The sequence below is a fragment of the Mustela lutreola genome, chromosome 5, assembly GCF_030435805.1.
Source record: "Mustela lutreola isolate mMusLut2 chromosome 5, mMusLut2.pri, whole genome shotgun sequence".
NCBI classification, from domain to species: Eukaryota; Metazoa; Chordata; class Mammalia; order Carnivora; family Mustelidae; genus Mustela; species Mustela lutreola.
In genome coordinates this window covers 3,910,377-3,936,835 of record NC_081294.1, presented here as the reverse complement: position 1 = coordinate 3,936,835, position 26,459 = coordinate 3,910,377, and the positions used below count along the sequence as shown (strand labels likewise).

The 26,459-nt window shown below is 47.5% G+C and overlaps 1 protein-coding gene across 1 annotated transcript in view; it reads right to left on the bottom strand.

The window, feature by feature from the left end:
- The window catches only part of ICE1 (interactor of little elongation complex ELL subunit 1), a 56,959-nt gene that overhangs the window by 10,527 nt on the left and 19,973 nt on the right, over window positions 1–26,459 (bottom strand). Inside the window, exons 8-15 of the mRNA XM_059173598.1 lie at window positions 25,422–25,504; window positions 25,201–25,240; window positions 25,063–25,119; window positions 18,138–18,224; window positions 14,819–15,228; window positions 7,889–12,673; window positions 6,498–6,666; window positions 3,658–3,818 (exon numbers count right to left, since the gene is read on the bottom strand). Of these exons, the coding sequence (XP_059029581.1) occupies window positions 3,658–3,818; window positions 6,498–6,666; window positions 7,889–12,673; window positions 14,819–15,228; window positions 18,138–18,224; window positions 25,063–25,119; window positions 25,201–25,240; window positions 25,422–25,504 (5,792 nt within the window). The remainder of the gene's footprint in view (window positions 1–3,657; window positions 3,819–6,497; window positions 6,667–7,888; window positions 12,674–14,818; window positions 15,229–18,137; window positions 18,225–25,062; window positions 25,120–25,200; window positions 25,241–25,421; window positions 25,505–26,459) is intronic.

Here is a 26,459-nt window from a genome sequence, read left to right as displayed (position 1 = left end):
TAGGTGAATAATCATTTAATTTTAAAAAACATTTATTCAAAGTTGTATTTTAAAAGGAACTCTATTTATCGTAGTCCTATACTATTTGCCCTAAGATGATTATAAGCACAGAGACTGCTAGGCCAGATAAGAAAACTCCAGGCAGGGGCACCTGGGTGGCTCAGTTGGTTACGCATGCCATCTCTTGGTTTTGGCTCTGGTCATGATCTCAAGGTCCTGAGGTCGAACCTGGGGGCTCCATGTTCCAGACTCTCTCTCTGGCCCTACCCCAGGAAAGAGGCTTACTCACTTGTGCTTTCTAAAATAAATCAATAAAATATTAAAAAAAAAAAAAAAGCCTCCAGGCAGAAAGCAGAATCTAATCAGGCAGGAAGGAGATAAGCAGCAATACAGACAGAAATGCAGATTATTTTACCTCAAATCAGGGAAGAAAAGTTGTAACTTTTTTAAACTTTGAAAAAGTTCTTCCAGTTCTATCATCCTCTGACCCTCAATATCAGTCTTTTTACAAAAATTCATAAACTCGAGTCAGCCAGCACCAGACTCCTCACCCGGCATCTTTCACACCTGTGCACATCTGATGCTATACGTCCCGGGAGCCCGAACAGTCGCTCCTGCAGCTGAATGTTATCCTTTATGTGAGGGACCAGTCTGCTTACGCACTCACCGCGGCACACAGCCCCACTATCCAGCCCAGGTTACCCGTGAAATGCTATGAGCGTGCATATAACCTGTCTTTATGTGGACATTAATTTGACATCTCTTGGATAAATACCTAGCAATGGATTTGTAATTTTTTTCCTTTCTTATGCCTTTTTTTACTGGGTTCTGTTACTAAAAATAAACAGGGGGTGCCTGGGTGGCTCAGTTGGTTAAATGTCCGATTCTTAATCTCAGTTCAGGTCTTGATCTCAGGGTCATGAGTTCAAGCCCTGTGTTGGGCTCCACAATAGGCGCGGAGTCTACATTAAAAAAAATATTTCAATAAGTAAAAAAAAAACTTGCAAAACATACTAGCAAAAGACTGGAATTACTGGGTTCTTCAGAAAACTAGCCAAAATTCAGTGGAATCTCCACATGCTTTTTATACAGTAAACTATACATCAACATTTCCACCTCTTTTGTGACAACTGAAAACAACTGATTTATCAAGCGTTCCACCTCTAAAACCAAGTTTGGTCATTTTTATTTTGCTAAGAAAGCATCCTCAGCTTCCAGCCTGTCACTACAAAGCTGCAGGTGGTGGGCTTCTCAACCTCTCTCCCACATCTGGAGTCTGTTTTCTTTCTCATTTTTGAAATCCTCACTATTTTCTATTTTCTCTTTTTTCATTAATCTGATCTGGGAGCTCTATGTTTTGCTACTATTTCTTAAAGGCAATGAGTTCTTTTTCTACATGTTTTTTCCTTCTCTGTTTCATTACTATTACCTTTAAACTCTATTCCTTTTTTCCTAGATCCCTTCTAGGATCTCAGATATTTAATTTCTAAGATGACAATCAGCCATTCTATTATCTAATATTAAAACATTTAAACTACCTTAATGAGTATAAGTTTTATAACAACTAGAGCTCTTTGGTATAGAATGTTTTCCTTCTCAATGACTTTTACAACATTTGTCTTACTTTTGAGTTCCTGTTTATTCCCAGGTTGTCCAGGACCACGTATGCCAACTTTCAAGTAGTGTTTATGGAATCTCTGAGTTACTTATAGAGGATTTCATGGAATTACTACCAAAGAATTTTGTGTATGGAATCTTTACTTTTTAGGAATTAAAGTTTTTATGTGGCCAAATTCATCACTGGTTTTATAAATGTGCCACAGACATGCAAAGAAATATATATTCTTTCCAGTTTACTTGTTGTATTACTGAATTCCACTGTTCTACTCATTTTTGTCTATATGATCTGTTGAATTCTGTGAGAGAAAATCTCGAAGTCTTATAATGGTATTTTTATCTCAAGTATTACTCACTTTTTATACTTTTGATTTTATATTTTTATTTGATATGATACAGAACAAACACATTTGGTGAAAGTCTATTTTCTTTTTAATGTCTTTGACCATCAAACTACCATGTCTGGTTTCACCCCGACCGGGCCACCAGGAGGCGCCGGTGCACAGCAGGAGGACAGCAGGGGCCCCTGGCCGGCAGGAATCTGGGAGGATGCGCATGACTGAGGCAGGCCAATGGCATGAGGTGGAAGGGCTCTTCTGACTAAGCTGCTGACCTGAGTCCGATGGTGTCTCCCAAGAAGACACTCATTTCTCTAGACGAGTTGCTGGAAAGATGATTACAGTCTTGCTTTTTAATGTTTCCTTAACTTCTGTTTACCAATATTCCTTTCCTCTATTTCTTACAAGAAAATAGAAGTCGGGGCACCTGGGTGGTTCAACCAGTTGGGTGTTGGGACTCTTGATTTCAGCTCAGGTTAGGATCTTCGGGTTGTGAGCCTGAGCCCGGCATCAGGCTCTCTGCTCAGCACGGAGTCGGCTTGGGATGCTCTCTCTCTCCCTCTCTCTCGTGTCCCTCCCGTGCTCTCGCTCTCTCTTTAAAAAAAGAGAAAAATTCTCTCTCCCCTTCCCTCTGCCCCCACTCATGCTCTTAAAAAAACAAAGATAATAAAAAAGCCTAATGAATATTAATATCATAAAACACAAAAATGGAAAGCAAAATGACATATAAAACTGCACTACACACATAAGCCAGGATAACTACAAGAGGAAATTAATATACGGTCATTTAAAAACAAACCAAGGCTGGGACTCCGGGGTGGCTCAATTAAGTGTCCAACCCTTGATTTAGGCTCAGGTCATGATCTCAGTTTCATGAGTTCAAGCCCTGAATTAGGCTCTCTGCTCAGCACGGAATCTGCTTGGGATTTTCTCTCTCCCTCTCCCCTGTGCCCCTCCTGCACTCTCTCTCTCTTAAAAACAAACAAACAAAAAAATCCCCCAAAAACAGAGATTCTCTCCCTCTGCCACTCCTCCCACGCACATGTGCACACTTTCTCTAAATAAATAAAAAATAAAAAACAAAGATCAACCTCTCACTGAATTCTACATTGCTTCTTAGAGTTTACCACTGTCAATTCAGCCTCCAGAGATTCTCACTAGACCACCGCTGTAACATAAAAGAACACTAATCTAGATGGTATATCAGCACTCAGTTACCAAAGAAAATCAAAAAAAGAGGAAAAGAACACGTAAGAACTAAGTATTTAAATAAAAATTCCATCAATCAAAAAGAAAAACACAATATTTAGATTTTAAAAAGTCAAGACAGGAACGAGTTGCAATGCCATTTTTCAGTTCTCCAAGTGCCCATCACAGAAGCCAACGCCATGCAGCTCCTATGAACCACCCCCTACCTACACATTCCACATGGTCATCAGTCATAAATTAGTGAATGAAAGAAAATTTTTGGAAATTACCAAAACGCCTACAGCTCCAATCCTTCCCAAAGTGCCTCATGCGCATTTCCTGAACTAAATGCATAAGCTTAAGCTAAAATGGTATTTTAAAGGATTCAATAGGAAGAGTCCTGTCCCTGAAATGCCTATGAACTAATTCAACACGAAACACAAAACTGAGTAAGGACATTCATAGGAGATCTACAAGTAAGGTCTGACAATTGAGAAATAAAAACAAACCTTACCTTTTCCCAGTTGAGAAAGGCTCTCAAACAGTTCCGGACCTCTCCTTTAGCACGTTGCCTGGCAACCAACTGCATCGCCTTATTAATCACCGATTGGGAAATAAATATATCATGCCACATATTTGCAATGAACAAAGTCAGTTTCTCTGACTCTGGAAAATCTATGAGGAAAAAACAAAACAAAACAAAAAAACCTTTATGTCTAATCAAGTGAATAAATTACAAGCTAAGAACCAATTTTAATAATTTCACTTGTGCCTTGCAGGGTCTCGTACCACTGAAAGCGGGTGCCCGAGGAGGTCCTGCTTTGTGCAAATCTGCTTGTTTCTCCCCCAACCTTTTCCCTTTGGCAAACCTTCCTTAACTAGATCTGAAACAGAATACCTGGACAATATACAGCACTGTCTCATGAAAAGAGCCATCAAATCCGGACACGAAGCAAAGGCAAGCCTCTCTCTTCAGACTTCTGAAACCCTAGAACTTCCCCATTTGAGAAGTGTCATTTCAGGCTATTTCTTATGCACGGGGAAGACAGAACTCACCTGTGCAACACATGAAAGGCTTCGGATATGGAGATGTTCTTATACATCACGGATGAAAGCCTTCTACTGTGCATGCTTCCCCACAGTTGGCTTTGTTTCCTCAACCTAACCCACACGCCGCTCACACACAATGAAACACACTCTTAAGCACCGTCTGATGGATTCTGATGAGTGAACATGTACCCCCACCACAGCCAACACAAAGAACATTTCCACCCTCCCAAACCCCATGGCCTGCACCCTTCCGGTGCCTCCCTTCGCCCCCGACACAGACGACCCCGACCCGCTCCCCGACACTGCAGGTTAGCTCTTTCCTCCGCTGTCCGTCGGCGCGCTCGGACAGCGCGACTCTTTTCTGCCCGGCTCCCTGACTCAGCAGAATGCTTCCGCGACCCACTGTGCTGCCACCGCCTCAGCAGCCCCTCACCTTGTGTGGCCAAGCAGTACTGAGCTGCTTGACACCACACACCCGTCCTTCCTGCAGCTAACAGACGTCCGCTCACGCACTCCGGGATCTGCGGGTGCGGGAGCACCAGTCTAGGGGAGGTGTGGCTCCACGTCTGCTAGATAAGGACCTGCGAGTGGGATTTCTGGGTCATACGACCAATGAAGATTTTGATCTTGTGAGAAACCGTCCGTGTTTTGCGACTTGGTTGAACCAGTCGACACAGAAAATCCTCCCACCCCAGGACCCTCTCCACATGCGGCGCCATCTGCCCGGCATCTTCTCCCTCATTTTTTAGTTGTGTTTTTTTTTTTTTTTTTTTAAGATTTTATTTATTTATTAGAGAGACACAGCCAGAGAGGGAACACAGCAGTGGGAGAGGGAGAGGGAGAAGCAGGCTTCCCACTGAGCAGGGAGCCCGATTCGGGGCTTGATCCCAGGACCCTGGGGTCATGACCTGAGCCCAAGGCAGACGTTAACCGACTGCGGCCCTCAGGCGCCCCCTCCCTCACATTTCTTAGAGGCACTCGCTGGTGTCTTCACACCTCCAGTTCGGAAGCTGCTCTGACAAGGAGAGCTTCTGTGACCCCCCAGTCTCACAAATCCCCCTCCACGGCACAGCCCCTCAAGCAACAGATCCTCAATGGCTGCGTACAATGCATCCTTGAGGGGTAGGGGGACGTAGGGACAAGACCGAATCCCGGCCCTGACAGAGCACACAATGTGGTAAGCGGAGACGGCAAACAGAAGCGTTCGGGATACAAGGCCGGGGGGGTAAGCACCGTGAAGAAAAAGCCAGGAGCCTGCAGGAGGAAGGCCATGGGAGTCCCGACAACAGGGGGGGATCGCTTCTGAGGGAGAGACCTGCTCCCCACGAGCCTGACAGAAAGGGGGCTGGCGGTGTTTGACAAGAACAGAACCTCGCGGGGGCCTAGCAGAGTCCACGCCGCTGGCCTGGCTACTTACCCGCCACTGCGGGAGCCCCACGTGCGCCGGGGCCACGTGACCAGCAAACACGGGCCTCACCACTCGGGCGGGTCTGCGTCTGGTTCCAGTCACCAGTCACCGTCCGGGCCCTAACACCTAGCGAGCACACCGGGAACTACTGCGGACCCACCAACGCCGGCAAGAGGAAACCAAGAAAGGCAGAGGGCCGCGGACGGCAGCCTCGCTCACAGAGGTACACACGCCGGGCACCTTCCACTCCCGGCTTCACAAGCCCTGTGAACGCCCTAAGAAGGATGAAAAACCCCATCGAGCTCGGACTTTCTGACAGGAAACTGAGCTGCGTTTGTCTATCGTTACTCTGTTTACAAACGTGCCCACTGAGCACGTCCTATTACAGAGGCGGACTCCTGACCCGCCCCGCGAGCGGGGAGGGAGGCAGGGAACGGAAAAGCCGCCCCGGAGAGCCCGCCTTCCCGCCCTCTGCCCCCTTCCTGCTCCGGGCCGCTGCGCCGCTGGAGAGTTCGGCCTTCCCCAGCTTCCGATGCAGCACGGGGGTCTGTCCCTGACTTTACAGTCATGCCCTTACCTCGTGTTGCCAGCATCTGACTCTTCAGTAACTACACCAGGAGACAAACACACAGCGATGAGAGACCCTGAATTATGTGCCAGTGCACATGTATGTGTTGAGAGAAGCACGTGTATGTCACGTCAACTCTCCCACTGAAAACCAGGCAGGGCGTGGGACAGCTCAGGCTCTTCATGGCCTCTGATAAATGCCCAAACATTAACACTATTTTGAAAGATACACCGCAAACACTTAGCTGCAAACACAGATCCAAGCGTAACAATGAGGTAAAAAGGCAGAAGTGGGCTTCCAAAACAGAAATGTCACTACCTAAACGTACCTTCCTTAAGTAGGCTGTAGCAAAACAAACGAGCTCTTTCCAAGTCGCCAAGTTGTCGACAGATGCCCACATACACTCTGCAGAGGGCGTGAATGTAATTGCGCTCCATGGAGATCTTCTGAATTTTCAGTTCTGAGAGGATAGAGTGCAGCAAGCACTCTGCTAAATGCTAGGTTTGAGAAAAAGAAGAAAAAAGAGAAGGTAATGTACACTTGAATTGCTTCTGTCTACTAAATAGCTCAAGTTACAAAACTGAAATAGGGCCATAAATCTCGCACTCGATCAGCCAGCAGAAAAGAGCGGTCACTGTGGCAAACCACCTGCTTTTACTCAGCCCAGTGACCCACCTCCCGTCCCCCCGCCGGTGTGGGGGGCAAGAGGTCCAAACCTGCAGGCTGCCTGCAGGGGCCAGGGGCCCTGGCCGAGCACATCCGTCTGCCTGCGGCCGCGCCAAACAAGTATTCTTCCTTGTTTGGGCTAAAATAATTTAGTGTGTGTGCACTGCACTCGCTCTACATTCTTCTCCCATTTCTGTTTTCTGAATTCTGATGTACCCTACACATTTATCCTGTTTAGGTCTTAAAAATACTGGGCAACCATTTTCCTACGTAAGAAGAAGGGCATTAAATAATTTGATCCATTTGTTCACTTGAAAATAAAATTATCTTTTCAAAGTGACATGTATTACTTTCTCTACTTTCTGAAAGTAAGCAATCAACAGAAGACACATCCGTATTGTTCCCACCATGGCTCTCAGGGTGTGCAGGAGACCAACACGGCGCGATCCAGGAGACACTGGAAAGAATCCACACAAGGTGTCGACATGGAAACTTGGAAAATACAACCCTAGAGAAGTCCTAAAACACCAGTTGTGTGAATCTGCACAGTATTCCCACTTTAACTGTCCCTATCTTGAAACCAAGATCGGTTCCTGTTTCATAGGTGACAGATACTAAAAAGGAGGCACAGCGGAACCCCTTGCTCTCTTTCTGGAAGGTGCTCAGACTCAAATGTGTACGTACTGTTCACAGAAAAGAGAGGCTCCATTACAGGAAAATAATTTGATATTTTGGAGCAAATCATTTTGAGCTTTTAATCATGCCAGAATGGATGGGAAATATGCAACTGTAATCCTGACAATCACTTTTATTTCTTTAAAATTTTAAGGTATTTGATGAATACAAATGATCAGATCCCCAGTGTCTTTTTCCATCTCAAGTACACAAAATGCTGACTAGAAACAAAGTGTAGGTCACAATGTTTATGTGGATATCTGTCTATCTCTGAAATCAAGTTTCTGTTCAGGGTCATCTGCCACTTTGCTGAGAGCAGAGAGCCTGTCTCTGAGGACATGCAATTCCTAGCACTCCTACAGAAGAGCAACCACGTACCTTTTTGGTTGTGCTAAATTCATGAACAACTTCCTTCTCTTGATCTCTCATGACAGGCTTTTTGGAGATATTTCCTACATACACGTGACTTCGAATGACAGGTAAGAGATCAAAAGACGACTCTGCGATCTTCTTCAGCGCATCGGCTATGGCTTTGTCATGGGACTCTACGGTTTCTTTTGGGTTTGGAGGCAACTGTGAAACGGCACTGACGGTCAGAGGAGAACTTTCTTCCTCTGCCGCCACAGCTTCGGCTTGCGGGAGGCTCCTCCGGAGGGCCTTGCTGACTCCTGTAGTGGCGCCCCCAGTTTCTGGTTCTGGGGACCCGCTGTCCAGCCGCAGTCTTTTGGCGCTCGTCAGTGTAGATGCGGACAACGTCCTTTTCCCCCCTGCATCCTGGCGAGTCCCCCCGCCTCTGGACTTCTCCTGACTACAGTCACTCCCTGAGCTGCCCCCTGTCTTAACAAAGGCGGTGGATGTTGAGGTGATTGCCTTGAAGCCTGTGATAGCACTGACAGGCCCCGCTAAGCTCTTCCGGTCTGCAGGAGGACCGCGAGTGAGCTGAATGTTCCCTTTGAGAATGTTGAGGGTACGGGCCCTGGCAGACAGTTCTGGGTACATGGTGTCGAGGATTTTAACGGAATTCTCTTGGGGTCCAGCCACAGCTGTGTGGGCTGATGCCAGAGGCGGGAGGCGGCCAGGCACAGGGAGGGCATGCTTTGGGGTGGCAGCACAAAATTGCAAAGGTGAGGACAATATCCTCTCGCCGGCCGGTGCAGCAGATGGGGACGGAGATGTGCATGGGGGAGAGAGGCCTCCCGGCCCTTCCGGCAAAGGAGACATCACAGGAGGCACAGGGAGTTCACACAAGGGAGAAATCTGGCCAAGAGGAGAGGTAGGTGAGGAGGGAGAAGAAGTTGCCAGCAGCGGAGAAACCGGCTGCGAAGTCCTTGGAGGTGTAGCGACCAGAGGAGCAAGCAAGGGCGGCAGAGGGGGCCCCACCTCCCGCCGGATTTTACTCAGCGTGTCAGAACCATCTGTAGGGGTTGATGTGTCAGCATTGGCTAGGATGGTCTGAGTTTGAGTTCTCTGAGTTTTTGTGTTCTCTCTTTCCCCTGAAAATGACTGAGAACCTTCATTCTGATTAGTGTCAACTCGGCTTGATGCCAAAGTCTTTGCCGACTTGTTCGATTGATCTTTGTTTGAAATCTTTGATCGATTCTTATTTTTGCTGAACGGCTCTAGTTTCGAGTTAAAGTACGTGTGATCAGATGCAATGGTCTGAGACTCAAAGTTCTGATCATAGATCTCAGAACTAATCCTTACGCTAGGTTTGACAGGCCTGTTACGCAGACGGCTTTTATCAAAGTTGGTGCTCTGGCTACTGCTGGAAATTTCCTCTTGCGCACATGATAGGTTGCTGCCGCACTGGGGCTCTGGAAACGGAGGGTCAGGGTGACCAGTCTCTGGAGATTTCTCCATGGAAGTAAGGGAAATGAAGCCAGCTCCGAGGCCTCCTCCATCTGGGGAAACAGGGGTGTCTTCAGGAGTGTCACACAGTATGACCTGGTCCACATCTGGCATGAGAGCTACCCCATTTATGATGGTCCAGTGGTCCCCCTTTTCAATGACGAGATTTTGATCCTTATTGATGAGCACGTTTATGACTTCGGAGGTCACTGTGGATATCTGGCACTGAAACGTTGTTTCTGCCCCCTCCTCAGCACTGCCTTCTATGGTCTGCCCCGCCACGGAGTCCGAGCGCTGGGGGGAGGGCCCTGCCCCACCACCGATCGGGCTGCTCACACTGGGAACACCCTCAGGACTGCCAGGAGTGACGTCGTGACTCGACAAGCCGCTAGCAGAAGGGCCCTTGCCAGTCATGCTGGCTACTGGAGGGGATGAACCTGAAGGGTGTGGCGGGAAGCCACTCGCCCCCTGAGGGGGGACGTGCTCTCTGCCAGGCTCACCGGTCATGCCACCGTGCGTATTTGAGAGCACTAAGTCAGCAGCGTCTTTTCTAGGAGAGCTCTCGCAGCCGGCCTGAAGCTCCCGTCCAAACCTGGTGAGCACCTCGGACAGCGCTTCCAAGGAGCGCCGAGTGAGCCGCCCTGTGCTCTTCAGAGCACCCTCCTCGTCCTCCGATTCAATCCACTCTTCGGAGGTTTCCAGGGTTTCTTCCTCACAGAGCTGCTTTCTGTACTTTCCTCCTGAGAGGTCACCTGGCTTTGAGTCTTTGTTCATTTCTTTACGCAGGGTTCCTTTGCTAGAACATTCTGAAACAGAGTCCCCTGAACTGTAATCTCTTAACTGACAACTTTCAAGAAACTTCACGACCTCTGACGTAGAGAGCCCGTCGATCTCAGAAAGAGTACTGATGTTGAAGTCCTGCAGCGCGGAGGTCAGACGGCCCACCTCGACGGAAGGCCGGGTCTCGGCTGCGCCAGCACCTGGGGCTCCTAAACCTCTTCTGGAGGCACGGGCAGCCCCCTGCAGTCTGTCCCCCAGCGCGGCTTCGGGCTCACTCTCCCACTCGCTGCCGCTCGGCGCCTCACTCTCCTCCACCTCCGTGTCGCCACCTCCTCCCTCCCGAATGCCCGAGTAACAACACAGAGGCCCAGCGAGAGCACTCGCGGGGACAGCACGCGTCTCTTCATCTTTTCTGAGAATCGCCGACGGGAGAGCCGTCCCTGTGGTGCCTGAACCTTCAGGAGAAGCCCCGCCAGGAGTCTGAGACGGCAGCTCTGGGGACTCCTGCAGGCTCGGGCGGACACGGGGAGAGCCCTCCGGGATGGCCAGAGCCTCACTACCAGACCTGCCCGTGCCCCCATAGGGCACTCTGTCAACAGCGAAACTTCTCGACACTGGCCCTTCTGGAGCGGGACGGAGTTGGTCCCCATCCAGCCCAGGGGAGTCCAGACTCACGGCATGAAGGAGCAGACTTTGCTTCGGCACTGCCTCCTGTGCTGAGGCTTCGGTTGTGACGCCTTGGTTTGGGACAGGGATGTTTTTAGGAGAGAAAGACGGTTTGCTATTTGTGGAACAAGGAGAACTTCCGACTGGTGAAGAGCCACTTGGAAAACTGAAATTTAATTTTCTCCACGAGGCAGAAACTTGTGGCGAGGTCCCTTCCTTAGCAGCCGCTCCCTGGGCAGCCCACGCCGTGTCCTCTCTTTCTCCGCCATATCTGGGTACAGAGGACGTGGCAACAGCCCCAGGATCGGCGTGTGCTGCCACGAAGGGAGGCTCAGTCCTCTGCTGCCTCCAGGGTTCCAGTCTAGCGCTCTGCACTCTGTCGGGCCGGGCCTGCTTAGTGATCACGGACACTTGGTTAGGCAACAGTGACGTAGCAACCCTGAGCCCCATGGGGTTATTTTCTGAGGCAAGTTCAGGCTTCGATGTGGACCGTCTACTTTCTAAGGAGGATGCGGCCTGTTGTACCTGGTGGTTAGTCTTCTGTTCGGGCTCCGACTTGGCCCTCAGCCTTTCTTCCCCACCTCTCCGCAACACATCACTATGGTGCCACGAAGGGCTTTTCAAAACAAACCCACCCTTGGTCAAGCTACGCTGAGACGCTAGCAATGGTGTAGAATCCGCCCTAGTCCCGGGGAGCTCAGCGCTGGGACCCTGGCTTCTGCACTGTGCCTCTTTCATAGCTTGTATAAATACTGACTGTGCAAGTGAACAGACTTTGGGAATGCCTTTCAAAACGTCTCTGGACTTGACCTCACTGTCGCTCTCATTATTAAAATGTGATGCTCCCAACTCAGGGCTCAAAGCACACAAGCTCTTCTCCAGATGGTTCTCTCTGGCAGGACACTCTGGGGGCGCAGGCTGCAGATCTAGCACATTCAAGGTTTCAGCTTGTAGCTTCTGTTCTGAGTGGTGCAGTTCCATCGTGGTAACTTTAGCAGGAATGTGTGGGTCATGAGCATACTTTAATCCAGAGGAAGATGGGGAGTCACTGCAGACAGACGATGCTCCCGAGGTAGAAGAGGAAGAAAGGCTGGCATCACCACGGAGCCCTGGGGCACCCGCTGCGTCACCTGCATCGTCCTCTGGCTCAGGCGATGCTCCTAAAATGAAGCCTTGAACATCTCGCTTCTTTCCCAATACGCTACACATTCCCTGCAAGTGGTCAGAGATTGACAGACGATCTGATTCAAGAGGGATTTCATTAGTTAATGTCCACTTAGTAAACTGTGATTTGGGGGATCCTATCATTTTGGATAGTAGGGTTTTTCCTTCAGATTCCATGAGTTCACTGAATGGCCTCTTGCCGAGGGGAGAGGAACCCACGTCAGACTTCCGGAGGGCCACTCCGTTGCCCTGTGCCTGGCTGCCAGACGACATCTCAGCACACACATTTCTGATGGGTTCATGAAGTGTGTTCTCGGTCTGCACTGACTTATCCGCCTCCCTGACTGCTCTCTGTCCTTGTGCCTCATCCGAAACGGCTCTTCTCCCGTCCCTCGCGGACTCACGTGACACCATCCAGTGTTTCTCGCGAGCTCCGGGGTACGCAGCTGAAGGCTCTCTCAGCGTCGCTGTGAACGTCCCAAACCCGACAGCTGTCACTTCATTTACTTCCAACGTAGTCAGAGCCTGGGTGGCTTCATGTGATTTGAGCTTTTCCTCCCAGGTACCAACACTTCCTTTACTTTTTCTGGATGAACCAAAGTACTGTGATTCAGATGTCTCATCTTCTGAAACAGACTCAGCAGAATTTCTATGTTGAGACAATTCATTATCACTGGAATCTGTATACTCTCCGAAGTACGTTTCCTTAAAAATGAATGAGTTATTCTTATTAGTTAAATGTTAACTAAAACGACTAAACATACCCAACAATTAAATGCCTTAAAAAGCGATTCTTAAGAAATACTAATTGGACCAACTGTGTCTAACTCTCAATCAAATGCATTCCTGAAGAATCCTTTCAGACACAGCCTAGGAAAGGGGGAGGAAAGGGTAGCCCCATCCGGAAGCTGCCAGCAGGGAGCCGAGCTTAGGCAGAGCAGCCCCTGCCACCATTCCGGACCGCCTCCCCGAGCCCCCCACCCCCACACTCGCAGGGCACGCTCCTCCCACAACAGACAGGGCCAGCGTTAGTCTATCCTCCAAAGGGCCAAACATTCCTACTCTCTGGCTCTTCCTCCCCGTTTCCGGGCACAGAACATGTCCAACTCCAGCTGCACAGCCTTCCACCCCCCGCTTCCAGGTCACTCCTCTGCAGGCGTCCAGCTCCAGCAGAGCGGAACTGGCCACCACTCCGGGAAGCGACCTCCATGTACCTCCTGCAGACATGTCCTCGCGCCTGGGCTGCATCTGGGCTGCTGTTACCAAGTGAAGAAGCTCTACCTCTTCCAACAGTACGCACACCGACACTGCTCCTTCCCACTCAGCCCCTCGTCTCTGCTCCAGAAACGCCCCACACCCCAGGGCAGCCCCTGCTGTTTTAGCTGAACTGCCCCCATCACAAGGCACAGCAGGAGAGCTGGCTCCTCCATCGCCACCAAGCTCCACCATGCTCCTGGCTCTAAAATCCTAGTGCCCATGTCCCCTGCAAGCCCGTGCGCCCCGCACCCCTGCAGCCCCGGCTGACACCGGCGCGCCCAGCCCCTCCCCAGAGCAGGGCCCCTGCTTTCCTTCGCTATTTTGCAGCATCCTCGCCGCCTCCACCTCCAACCACTGCACTAAACACCGCGCCGAACCCCCGCCGCCTCCGCCTCCGCAACCACCGCACTAAACACCGCGCCGAACGCTGCTCGTCAGCCTCCGAACGCTTCTCAAACCAGCCCCAGCTCTTGGACCGCAGTGCTGCTGCGGGGAAGAGGTGTGGAGAACGCTGGAAGCTGCGGATTCAGGCCGGGATACCCCCCTACGCTCTTACCTCTGTCCAGATCATCCCCAGTCCCGATGCCATCACACAGAGGCTACAGGGAAACTTGCAACTGAACGTCTAACTTTAAATCCACTTCCCAGGTCCACCAAGGACTTCCTCCTGCCCTCACGATAAAATGGAAAGTCCTAAGGACAGACGGCCTCTGCTGCCCTGGTAAGCGTGAACGTTCTCTGGCACAAGCTCACCTTCGGTCCCATGACCCTGTGTAAGAGGTCCTCCACCGGAAGCACCCCTCCCTCTTGAACACTCAGCTGGGTCCTGTCTTCCCGGAGCATCCCTGCCCTCCTCGGCCTCCCTCAGGAGCCTGGGTCCTCTCCAGCTGGTGTGCCCCCAGCTGGGCAGTCTCTATCACAGCTGTGCGATCACCTGCTCCCTCCCCCGCCCAACTGCCACACAAGATCCAGCCAAGTGGTAACCACGGACTAAGTCACATCCGCGTTCCCAGGCCAAGCATGGCCCTGGAACAGAAGAGATGTACACTGCTTCCTGAAGAAAGGGAGTGACTCAGAGCAATGCATTTATCTGCTCCTTAAGCCAAAAAGCATACAAATCTGCTTCATCAAGACTTAACTCCCTAAGAATTTACAATAAACCATTCTGCAAAACATGAAAAGGTGATGAAGTCATCAAACGGAAGCAGGGAATCTGGCAAACAGAGGTTAATGGGCATGTGTGTTACGTACATGGATTCCCCATCTCTGAAAAGCTTCAGGCCTGCAACCATACTTTAATGCATTCACTGCGCTAGGTTCCAGGCAGCAGAGAGAACAACAACTAGAACACGGTCCTCCCACAGGGGAATGTGAATTAGGGTGAGGATAAAGACACACAGAATGCAACCTTAAGTGAACATGTCATGGGCTCCACGTTCTTGTAAAGAGCATGGGCATGCCCTCGTCAATGCGCACATCTGCCCCAAGAAAGTCTGGTTTGAGTATCACTGAGCAGCACCCCCTGAACATAGCCAGCGTGCCCGCAGGAGCAGCGCGCCCACAGGAGAACTCAAATGCCAAGTACAGACTCACAGGCGCCAGTGCCGACGGTAACGTGCTCAGGGGTGGCAGGGACACCAAAGGGGGTGACGGCACCGGAGACAACAGAGGAGGAGGACGTCTGAAGAAGTCAACTGCAGCCTGGAGGTCTTCATCGAAACAGTGATCACGGTCAGAGACGTCAGCACTGTCCTCGTCAGTCCCCGGCGTCTCACGCTCAGGACGCAGGCCCTCGTCAGCTACGTGGTCACTGCAGGGCGCGGCTCCACCGTCCTCGCGCCTCCCCACGTGTCTACATGCAGAGAAGTCGCCCTCTATTTCCATGGATAGTTCTGCCAGGCACGTCTGCACAGCTGCGCCTTGGAGTGGCCTGCCTCCTGCTGGAGGGGGCACACCATCGTCCCTGGACTCTGTGGGCCCGGGGTTTTCTTTGGCAGGTTTCTCTGTGGGAGAAAAAAAGTAAGTATCAAACATATGTAACATTAAGAAAACTTTAAAAATTACCCTAAGTATTCAAAATGCCTGCTTTATTGAAGAAACCCAAAAAACAAGAACATTTTTTAAAAAACGCCCATTCCCTTTCTAGTGAACAATCACTCTGTAAGACCTAAAGACATTTCCTGTAGGTACACTTCCCTCCCTATACGCAGGACCAGGAGAAGGGCAGGTGGGTGGAGGTGATGCCCTGGGGCCCACGGGCCTCAGCGCGCACAGGTGGAAAGGCATCACGGCGGCGGGAACGGGCCTCGCTGGCACACTCCCCTTTTCAGTAACTGTCTTTCCACACAACCAGCAGCATTCGGAGACACATCTTTGTGCAGAGAGACCGACAGGGAACACAATTTCCTCTGTCTGCAAAACAATAAAAAATCAGCCAACGATCAAGCCTACCCAATAACCACGTTCATACAATGCTATAATGAAGAACCTCAACTAGGTCACATACATACATCGCATTACGGTGCAATGGGAAAGTTACTATAAAAAGCCAGTGATTTGGGGGTCTTGATTTTGATGAACTGCTGTGGTCCCAATTATCAGTGAAGATATTTGTGTCCTGGGAAATAACCACAAATAACCATTTTTCATACTTGAAAGCTGTACATAAGGACTCACGGCTCCCTGGAGAAGTGACTGACTATAGGGCTGGGGAGTGGGAAATACAAACAGGGCCTGAAACATCTTGCCGAGCCAGAAAGAAGTTCTCAAAACAGGCTGGGGTATGCCTCAAGGGCCCAGGAGTCAACCCAAAAACAGTCCCAACAACCAAAGCTGGAGCAATATGAATGATGAAATAAACACAAGTTATGGAGCACAGGCAGAGAATAGAGTTCCAGTTAGTAGAGGTAGAAGGAACAGAGAAACTATAGAATCACTAGCAGACCAGGCAGTAGTGGTACCACGCAGGCTTCATCGGCAGATGCTAGACTCAGCAGGCCAGAGCGGGGAGAAAGTGACTGACTGCAGAGCATCCACGTGTCTCTCTCAAGATAATTCACAGTAACTTAACACTGGAGAAGCCCGGCAGATACCACCTTAAACAAGCACTTCCGCTGTCACCCCAAGTCATCCATTCCTCCAATCACTCGCCGGTACAATGTCCCGGGCAGAGCACAAGGAAACCACGGCAGAGTTCTTGCTGGAAAGAGTCGAACTTCACTTAATATGAGAAAACAGCACACGAGACAAAACTGACAGGTTTCCTATGAAATGATGCTTCCTCTCTGAAAGTAGGAAGACAGGAGACAAAGAGACACGGATGAACCGCCAGACCTGGGGGCCGAAAGGCAGAAGGCTGCTAGGTGCAAGGTGGGCTCCGGGGACCAACACGCGCCCACACATCCATGTGAGCTTTCACTGAGCTTAACCGTCTTGCACCAAGGGTTAAATTTAGGGGAATTTGGATTTGGAGTCTAAGAGAATTCCCTGCACTATTTTTATAAACCTTCTCATATAAAAACAAAAAATTACAAAAACAAAGAGAGTATGTTTTAAGACTGAAGATTCCAGGGCACCAAAAAAAAAAAAAAAAAAAAAAAAAGATTCCAGGGCGCCTGGGTGGCTCAGCGGGTTAAACCTCTGCCTTCAGCTCAGATCATGGTCTCAGGGTCCTGGCATTGAGCCTCACACCAGGCTCTCCGCTCAGCAGGGAGGCTGCTTCCCCTCCCTCTGCCTGCCTCTCTGCCTGCCTGTAGTATCTATCTGTGACAAATAAAATCTTTAAAAAAAAGAAAAGATTAAATAGGGAGCCCTTTTAATAACATCTTAAACAACATAAAATCAAGTGTTTAGAATAAAACACGGCAACTAGCTGATGAAGCTGACTGAGAAAAGGCCCAGGCTACTTCTGCCCGAGCTACTTCTGCTCATGGACCATGAGCCTCGGAGGCTGGCTCAGGAGACCCAGGTGCCACCTGCTTGTATCAGCAGGGTCCCCACACAGCGCGTGACAACTGACTGAACAGCGCCCCATCCAACAGGCCTCTCTCCAACTCACAAAACCTCACGGAGTCAAGCACAAATGAGAATCAGCAACTTGCCTGGTAACACTTTTCTGAGGGAACTCTGCCTTCTGGAGCCTGAGAGAGAAAACTAGGTACACACCTCTACAGACTCAGATCCTCAGCAATCTGTGAACTCATCAGAAACCAGTATAATGGGGGGGGGGGGGGGGTGTTAAGTAAGGAGCATTTTAATCTTATGCATGACAGCTAACTTCTCCCAATCCACTCTGGGATAACTAATACCTCTATCCAAAGCTTAAATCCTAAGTAGGGTGTAACTGAGAACGTGGCAGAAGGCCTCCACAGTTTTGCCTGCAGATCAAGACAGCCCACAGATGAAGCCACACCTGAAAATGAGCGGACAGCACTGAAGAGTGCTAATCTGATATGACAGCATGAAAGGAAACCACTGCTTATCGGACACCACCAGTATTCTAAAGGACACAGTGAATGTACAGCAGACAGTTCAACCAAAGGAACTGCTTACAAAAGTAAATCCAATGAGGCTGCTACTGGACAGAGGACACCGAGAAATGATTCGGAAAGCACCAGGCCTCCCCAGTACTCTGCATGTTCCCGCCACACGCACTCCACTAGGTGCCCTTCCGGCTTCCCTACACGCCCTCTGACGGAAGCCACCATTGGAAGAGTACAAGCCAAATGCACTTACTGAGACAAGAAGCCACGCTGAAGGGGAAGGAGCTCTGTAACTGAAAGTACCCATTCCAATTTATCTTATTCTTTCAATGTCAGATTCAGGAGGCAGCAAAGGCTGAAGGCATATAATGCCCACGGTAAACATTTCTACTTCCGTACATGAAATGTACTTCTGGAAGCTTCTCTCTCACCTGTGATGCATCGGCTGCCTTCACCAGGTAGTCTGTGTGTTGTGTTTATGCAGAGCCAGAGCTCCTTCAGAAGTAGCTTTACTTTTCCTGCACAAAAGAGCAGAGTATTAAAGACATGTCATATGGCTCAATCCACAAAAGGCCGACACACACTCCTGGGAAATCAGGATTTCTTAGGGGCTGGGGCAACAGCTACGGACCAAGACTTCTTCCCCAAATCCAACCACTGTGCATAAACAGCTAAGCTGCTGATGGGAAGGCCTGCAGCGCTCCAGCTGAACGATGAGGGCAGGCTTGTTTTTTCCCTAGGGGTGAGGGGAATGGGAGGGCATAAGACTCCTAAGACCAAATCTACTTGCTGGTAAAAGTCTTTATCACCTATTTGTATGAATGGACCATACACATTTTTGGCACTTTCTATAGAAAGTGGTGAGAGATGAGGGACAGAAGCACAGATATAATGTCTGATACAGGAAACGCTGGCTCTACGTTTACTGCAAACAATAGCAGAAAACACCCCTCAGTGACATGAGGGGGTCAGAAAACTCATCAGAACTGACCATGCTGGGTAGAGTGTCCAATTCATGATCTCAAGGTTGTGAGTTCAAGCCCCACGGTGATGTAGAGATTACTTTAAAAATCTTAAAAGACAAAAATCAAAAGACAAAAAAACTGACCATGTTGTAACTAACCTGGGGGCTTTGTGGAGAATAGGACTCATTAACAGTCTTAAGGGGTTAACAGGGTGGAAGACAGAAACGTGTGTGTAATAAACACGTGGAAAGGAAGAGATTATCGCACAAACAGGCAGACTCACAGAGAAACATAAGCTTTTAAAAGGGAAGTGAAAGCCTTGGAATTTTTATACATTTTCAAAAGGATTAGGATTCCTAGAATAGTTAAGAACCATTGGTTCAGGTTGAGTACACATTTCTACAGATTTAGGTCCTCGATCATCTGTGAATTCAGATCGTTTTAAACACAGCAAGCCTAATGAAATTCATATAACTAAGTGACACTATGGTTTTATAGTGAGTTTAACATTAATATGTATATACATTCCCAAAAAACTCCCAGAACAAAAAATATTCATAAAAATTTAAGTATGACTAGCTTGTGGCCAAATATGCATAAAAGACCAACCGTGCTAATAAAAATTCAACTAAAAAAAGGCTTTAAGTATTAAATAATTTCAGGCCTCCTCAAGTTCTATTATAATTTCCCTTAAGTTCTTAAATCGGCCTGAAGCATTTATTGAAAATACTGAAATCTTTAATCCAGTTCTAGAGAAGATAAAGACCAACCTTTTAACCCAAAATATCTGCAAGAACTCACATATTTTGAAATAGGTCAGCCCTATCTAAGCTGCCCAGCTGCATCACTCCACAAAGAGCGCTGTCCCCAGAAGAGCGGGCCAGGCTAAGTGGTGAGGACACAGTAACAAGGCAAGCTTAAAAGTTTCCCATTTCCAACCTCTCTGAAGCCCAATCGACTTCTGACTGTCACCGTGTATGAGGCACACCCATTCTCGAGTTTGAAAATTCCGTGATCAGGTAACTTATCCACATTGTGATTTAACCTACCCAGAAGCCTGCTTCCAAATACTGTAATCCCCTTTGCTTAAATGACCTGACCAGGAGCCCTGCTTATTACGTATACCCAAAGCAGCAAACAAGGAACCTTAAAAAAAGAGAGAAAAAGTTACTTTTCTATTCCTATGGAAGCTATTAAGCAGAGCTATGCCTTTTCTGAGCACTCGTTCACTACCTCTCATCTCACAAAGCAGAACTATCCTTTCCCAATAAAGCAGGACAACACAAACACACACCCCTCCAAAAAAACCGCACACTGTGGCTTCATTACTTAGCTGTGAAGAGAAAAGCTCATTATGTTGAACCGCACACCTTCCACCAACCCCCAGATCAAACCTAAGTATCAACCTGCCCGTATCAAAACCTAAGGCGTCCATGCGTGTCTCTGTACTTGTCTGCTCCGCTGACCTGCCCGGCGTCACGCGAACGCCACGCTCTCACAGTGACACCATCACAATTGTGTTTTACAATCTGGGTACGCAGGAGCGTCACTCAGGTTTTTCCTTTTCAAAAACCTCATTATTCCAAACATCTATTATTCTACCCTGAGAAGCCTAAATTTACCATCTGCTTGCCCTTTCCCATCTGAAACTCAGTGGGATTTGAGTAAGGCTGGACCCTTAGAAATACGCCTGGGGGAACTTCCCATCTTTATGCTGTGAGCCTCTGACCCAGTAACAACGTCTGCTCCCGTGTCTGGGCTTTCACACTCTTCCGCAGCTTTACAGGCTTCTTCACAGAGGCCTTGCACACTGCTTGTCGATTTTTCTCTTCCTAGACACGTTGGTCCCACTGCCTTAACAGGTGGTTCTCACTCCGTCCTGATTCCGATAGGCTGAGGACTGTGCATTCGATGTGCCCGAAGCTTATGTCACCACTCTGCCAAACTCGGATACTTGTTTTCCAACTGAGTCTACTGAGACGGTCTCGTCATTTGAAACCATGACAATTCTGCCGTGACAACTTACAGCCCCCGCTCTTCCGTGAGGGCTCTGCTGCACAGCTCAGCGGGGCCCCCAGTGCATACTAAAGAATGGAGGTAACCAGAAGCGCCCGTGCCCGCTTCTGACAGGCTCTTCAGCTTCCACCTTTCTCAGTTTCCAAACGTGTTTTTCGACCATTACCTCACCAAATATTTTTTTTATGAAAAACGGGTGCTGAATTGAGATGATCGTATCATTTTTCTCTTAGCCAGTGGTCGTGGTCTTCCTGAGATAAACCCTTAAATCATAATGAATCCATATATTCTACTACCCCGAGAATGGAGTTCTCAGAATTTCATTTGGTATTTCTGCAGCTGTATTCCCAACTGACAGCACGTGTGCGAGTGTGTGCGTGTGTGTGACTCTTAGCTGGTTCTGGTACAGGCCTATTTGAGTCTAAGACAATGACATGGAAAGAAGTCTATATTTTTCTAAGTTCTCAGACACAAAGAAGACATTAGTTTTACTCACTGAAGCCTTTATAGAACTCACTTGCAAGTCATTTGGATCTTGTATGGTATTAGATCTTTAACTAATTTTTTAAATTATTTTTGCATTATTTTCCTGTTCAGGTTTCCAACAACCATCCCAAGTCAATCTGAGCATGCTTCCCTTGAAAATGGTTCATTTCACAAACAAGATTCAATCGGAATATAAATGTGTGAATTTGGAAATTCTCTCATTGTGGCTTTTTTGTAGCTTTCCCAGCCGTGAGGGCGCTGTGTTTCTGTTCCTTCCTTTCTTGATCAGACCTGCCGACAAACTGTCGGTTTCAACAGCCCTACGAGGTTCCAGCTGTTTGCTCTAATGGGCCCAAATCAACAACTTCTCCTTCTTTCCATTTTCCTCATTTCTGTTGCATTTTCCAACTTTCCTCTCATTCTTGCTTTCTAAAACAATCACGTAAGATCACTCGGTCCAGTGAATACCACACTGACAATATCTCAGAGACTTTAATACTGCCCTACAGTTGTTTCAGTTTTTATGTTCTCTGCTACCCAAAAGGAGTTGCTTTATGTTAACGCATGCTCACTTATCAGACAGACATGGAAAGTTGTGGGGTTTTGGGGGGATCGGGGGGAGGGAGAGATTTTTATTAATATCTTATTAAATTTCAGTATCATAATAGTATCTCATATTAGGATGGAGTTTCTGCTGTCTAGCAAACAGATTTCATATATGTCTGAAAGGATTTTAAAGAATCCTAGGTTTGTGGTTTAAGAGTTAGATGTAAATCATCAATCCTGAAATTACAAATCCAATTCCACCCATTCTGTCTGCTTTTACAGACGACAGCATCTGAGAAACACACTAAAGGCTCTCACGGAAACAGGCGACTACTCCCTCTAGCATTTCCAGGCATTTACCACAGAGTCTCACATTCCTAGTCTATGACAGCACCATCTCCTTGGTGAACTGCACCTAACCTGGATATTTCCTTTCAATCCGTGTAAACTCATTTGTAGGCTTGAATTACTTTTTGCCTGGTTACTACTATCAAGTCAGCATTGGCTCCAAATTTCGCTATCCATCTCCCTACATTCGATCTTTCCACTTCAGTTGATTTTAAAAATACTTCCTACTAACATGCCAGAAATAAAGACCATACACAAAAGTCATGCTCAACACCTGACAGGCCTTTCTAGCAGAAATACTGCATGTGTGTCCTGCTCTGAGATGTGTCCTCCAATCACTTCTTGCTGACCTCTTCCGCAGGGCTCTGGCCTCCCCTTGGACAGGTCCTGATAGGTGACCAGTGCAACGTGTATGATCCTGCTTTCCCACTAGCTCAATTTCACTGCAGCAAGAGATTCTCTAAGGGCTCTAACTCTGTTTTTAATATTTTCTTCCCTCCCGTCGTGATTTAATACCATCTCCTCAGGGTTTTTTCCTTGGTACCTTTCTTCCCTGTGACTGCTGCTTCTAGATGAAAGCTGAGGCCGGCCATCTCTGAGCGCCAGCGTGCACTTCTTCAGCCTACAGTCCTCTGGCAATACATGAAGGTGCTCACTGCATGGACCTATGGGGCCCTGCCTTCGGGGGGAACGGATGCAGAGTGAAGCAGTTACGAGGATTTATACGGAGAACCTAAGTATCTCATCTTCTGCGAACAGGAGTGGCTATCCTTCAAAGCTGGTGTAATTTCCCAATTTTCTGATTTTCTTATATCCACACCCACTCCGAGTTCCTCCTATGTCGCAAATGACACTTCACAGAACTAAACTTCAGGCCACAACGTGTGGATAAATGCCAGCAACTGTTTCTGAAACCAGAAGGCTATACATGTATTTTTCAACCTGAATCCATTACGTGACAAACCACTAATGTCCTGCTCCATCTCCCACGCCCTGCACCTCTGATCTTAAGAAATGCAGGGCTTCTACAATCAAATTTGTTTTTTGAAGCCTGCTATTTTTGCTGTAATTTTGGGTTTCATCACCAACTGATACCATCTGCTCTATATTTTCCTCCACTGGTAGTAAACTTTTTAACTTTAAACAAGAGTTTTTTGTTGTTGTTGTTTTTTGTTTTTTATTTGGATTGTTTATTTTCTGACATCTCTGATGGACTGAGAAAGAAGGATAGGCAAGTGCGGCATTCAGGCGGCCTTTCCAAAAGTGAAGTCGACCCAATACACTTGCTCACTTGTGAATCTCTTTCAAAAGTACAGATGAGCCTTGAACATGGAGGTCAGAGGCGCTAACCCCTGCCGAACTGAAAATCCATCTGTAACTCTGACTCCCCTAAAACCTAACTACTAATAGCTCAGTGTGAACCAGAACCTTTCCTGATAACACAAAATGCAATATGTATTTTATACACCATGTGCATCATATACTATATTTTTACAGTGAATAAGCTAGAAGAAAGAAATCTGTTAAAAAACCGTAAGAGAGAGAAAATACATTCACATGAGAAAATACATGCAGTGTATTTATAGGAGAATACCCGCACAGAAGTGGATACGCATGCGGTTCAACTCAGCGCTGGTGAAGGGTCAACTACATGGGAGAAAAGTATTAAAAATATACTTAGTAATTAGGAATTAAATCTCCCAATGTCCACAGGTAAATAATTAACAGATTCCTAAAGCCTTCGTGTATTTACCTGGAAGAAGTAAAATGTACAGCAGACAACACTCCCCCTCTGGTGAGGGCAGAGAACACAGAACGCGGGGACAGAGAGCAACTCTGAGGACACAGTGCGAGGGTCCGGTTTTAAACAGCAAGGATTGAGAACAGTCAAATCCTAAAACAAACCCGTCAGCCCAAAAGAGAAGATGACAAAAGCAGCTGACCACTGGCTGGGACAACCGAGCCCCGCGAGCCCTGCGCTTCCCTGGGCAGCACTTAGAACTCAGAGACTAGCCTTCCACAGGGAGAGCGAGGGAAAGAGGGTTGAAGCGCGTCCCAGGAAGCAGCGACTGTGGCAAACAGCAAACAGTGCCCAGGCAACGGAAGGTGTTAACTACTAAAGCCTTTAGTCCAAGAAAAGGTGATCTTGTGTTCTGAATTAAAAACAAAAGGGCAGGATGAAGAGAGGGTAGAGGAGGCGTGTAGAGAGACGCGGTACCCTTGTAGAAACAAGGGAAGTGGTTTCAGTCATCTCCACTTAGAGGAAAAATAACACACTGGTGACATAAAAATACCATTATTTCCTTATTTATCATTTGAATTTTATCTCTACCAAGAAAGTAAGACAGGTAGAGCAGAGACCCATATCTCCTTTTTAAAAATGGAGAATGAAATGCAGAGAAGTAAATGGCCAAGGATCACACAACTAATAAAGAGAAATATTAGAGCAAACGCTTCAACTTCTCAGCACCCACTGCTGTATCTTCTCGCCTGCAAGAAAACACACTGCATGACAAAACAAAGACCGAAGCGTCTGTGACTCCCCGTTCCACAACTACTGTCTTACGTCCCCAGAACACTTGGCCTTCCCTCCAAAAATACACTGGAGGGCTTTGATTCCAGTTTTCCTGCTTGACTTTAACAATTTTTATATACTTGGCACCCACAAAATTTTATAAATTAAACTGGCAAACTGTACCCTAATAAAAAAAACTATACTTACTTATTGAAAAGTATGAAGATTATACCACAGACTGGTTTCCCTTTCCCAAGCAATATTGCTTGTTGACTCTCATTCATCTGATTATTTGACCAGAAAACACGGTGATATCATACATACAACAGATCACACAAAGATGCAAAATGGGTTATGACTTCTCTAACACAAACATCTGCTAAACCCTAGAAGTTCTGCAATCACAGGTAAGAGCAACAAGCAACCTCCCAGCGCACAAGTAAGGCACAGAAATTCGTAAGAAATCTGTAATATACTCACTTTTATCTATGCTTCCGTAAGAATCACTTGAAATTTGTGTTCCAATATGCCTCAACTCTAAAATCATGGGAAGAAATACAGTTAATAAAGAATATTGCATATCAAAACAGAATTTTCAAGCAGTATGTGAACACTCACCCTTTTCATTTTTCTGTTTAGAAAATTCATCGAGCTGTTCCTGTGGAAACAAAGCGCTGAGAGGGTTTGAAAGGGGCAGGGAGTGCAGGCATCACATACCCGATGTAATGGCGGGGGGTCGCTTCCACCAGGCGGCCCAGTTCCTGACTCCCGCATGACAAGGGACGCTATGGAGCCCTGAGGCCACAAGCGTCACTTGGGTGCACACTATTATCTATTACCTGTGTCTTCTTAAATTCCTTTTCAAGTATTTTCTTCTCGTTCCTCAGTTGCTTGAAGTCCTGTGTTTGCTTGACAGCAGCCTCTTTAAAGACACAGTGAACAAGACACAGCAATAATTTACCGACTTCACAGCTACCACTAAGAAAATACTCAAAATATCATCTACTGAGAGCTTTTCTCTTTTCATAAAACTTTGAAACAAATTTTGTAAAAAGTTACTGTCCCTTTAGCACTTCCTCAGTCAGGGATAAATGAAGGAACACAGTTTGTTTAAATTATTAACCATAAAACCACTGACTTGGCAGAGGCCCCAAGACGCCTTTGCAATCCCAGCACAAGCCAGCCCAAGCCTTCTGGTCAAACAAGAACCCAACACACATGACCTCTCTAGGAGGGCACTGTTCCCTCCTGCTCTTCAGCAATAAGCAACATTCATGTTTCAGAGATTTTAGAGCTGTGGTTTCAGCTCAGAATACAGCCAATACTTCCCTCTGTACTGGGGAAGTGGACAATCTTCTCCATGCTTCTTATATTGGAATTCCCATCAACAAGCTGATAGTTCCAGCTGCTAATACCTTTGCTCTAGATCTACTTTTAAGGTATTGTTTTAGTTCTTCTCTGGATCTTCAGCAAATTCTTCAGTCTGGTTTTTGACTCTGAAGCTCATGGTCCAAATACATTAGTAAGAATCTAACCAGTATTAACTTTGCCCAGTACATTCAGACACAAGTGCCATGAAAACTAAAATCCCATAAAATGCCACAGTACCAGTTCTTGCCTGACTCCTCTACTGAGCTGGACTGTTTCTTTACCTGATTATTACGCCACATCACTCGCTAGGGAGAAATATTTTTGTCACATGAGAAGTAAAGGCTGTACTTCCCTTCAAAGGAAATCTGTCCTGAAAGTCGCAGAGTCTGAAACACACAGGCACCTCAGATCTCTTTTAAAACACTTCCTCAGACACTTATCTCCACACACCAGCAAGAGAAAGCCATATTCAAAAAGAACACAGTGATGCCACATTTACTGCCGTA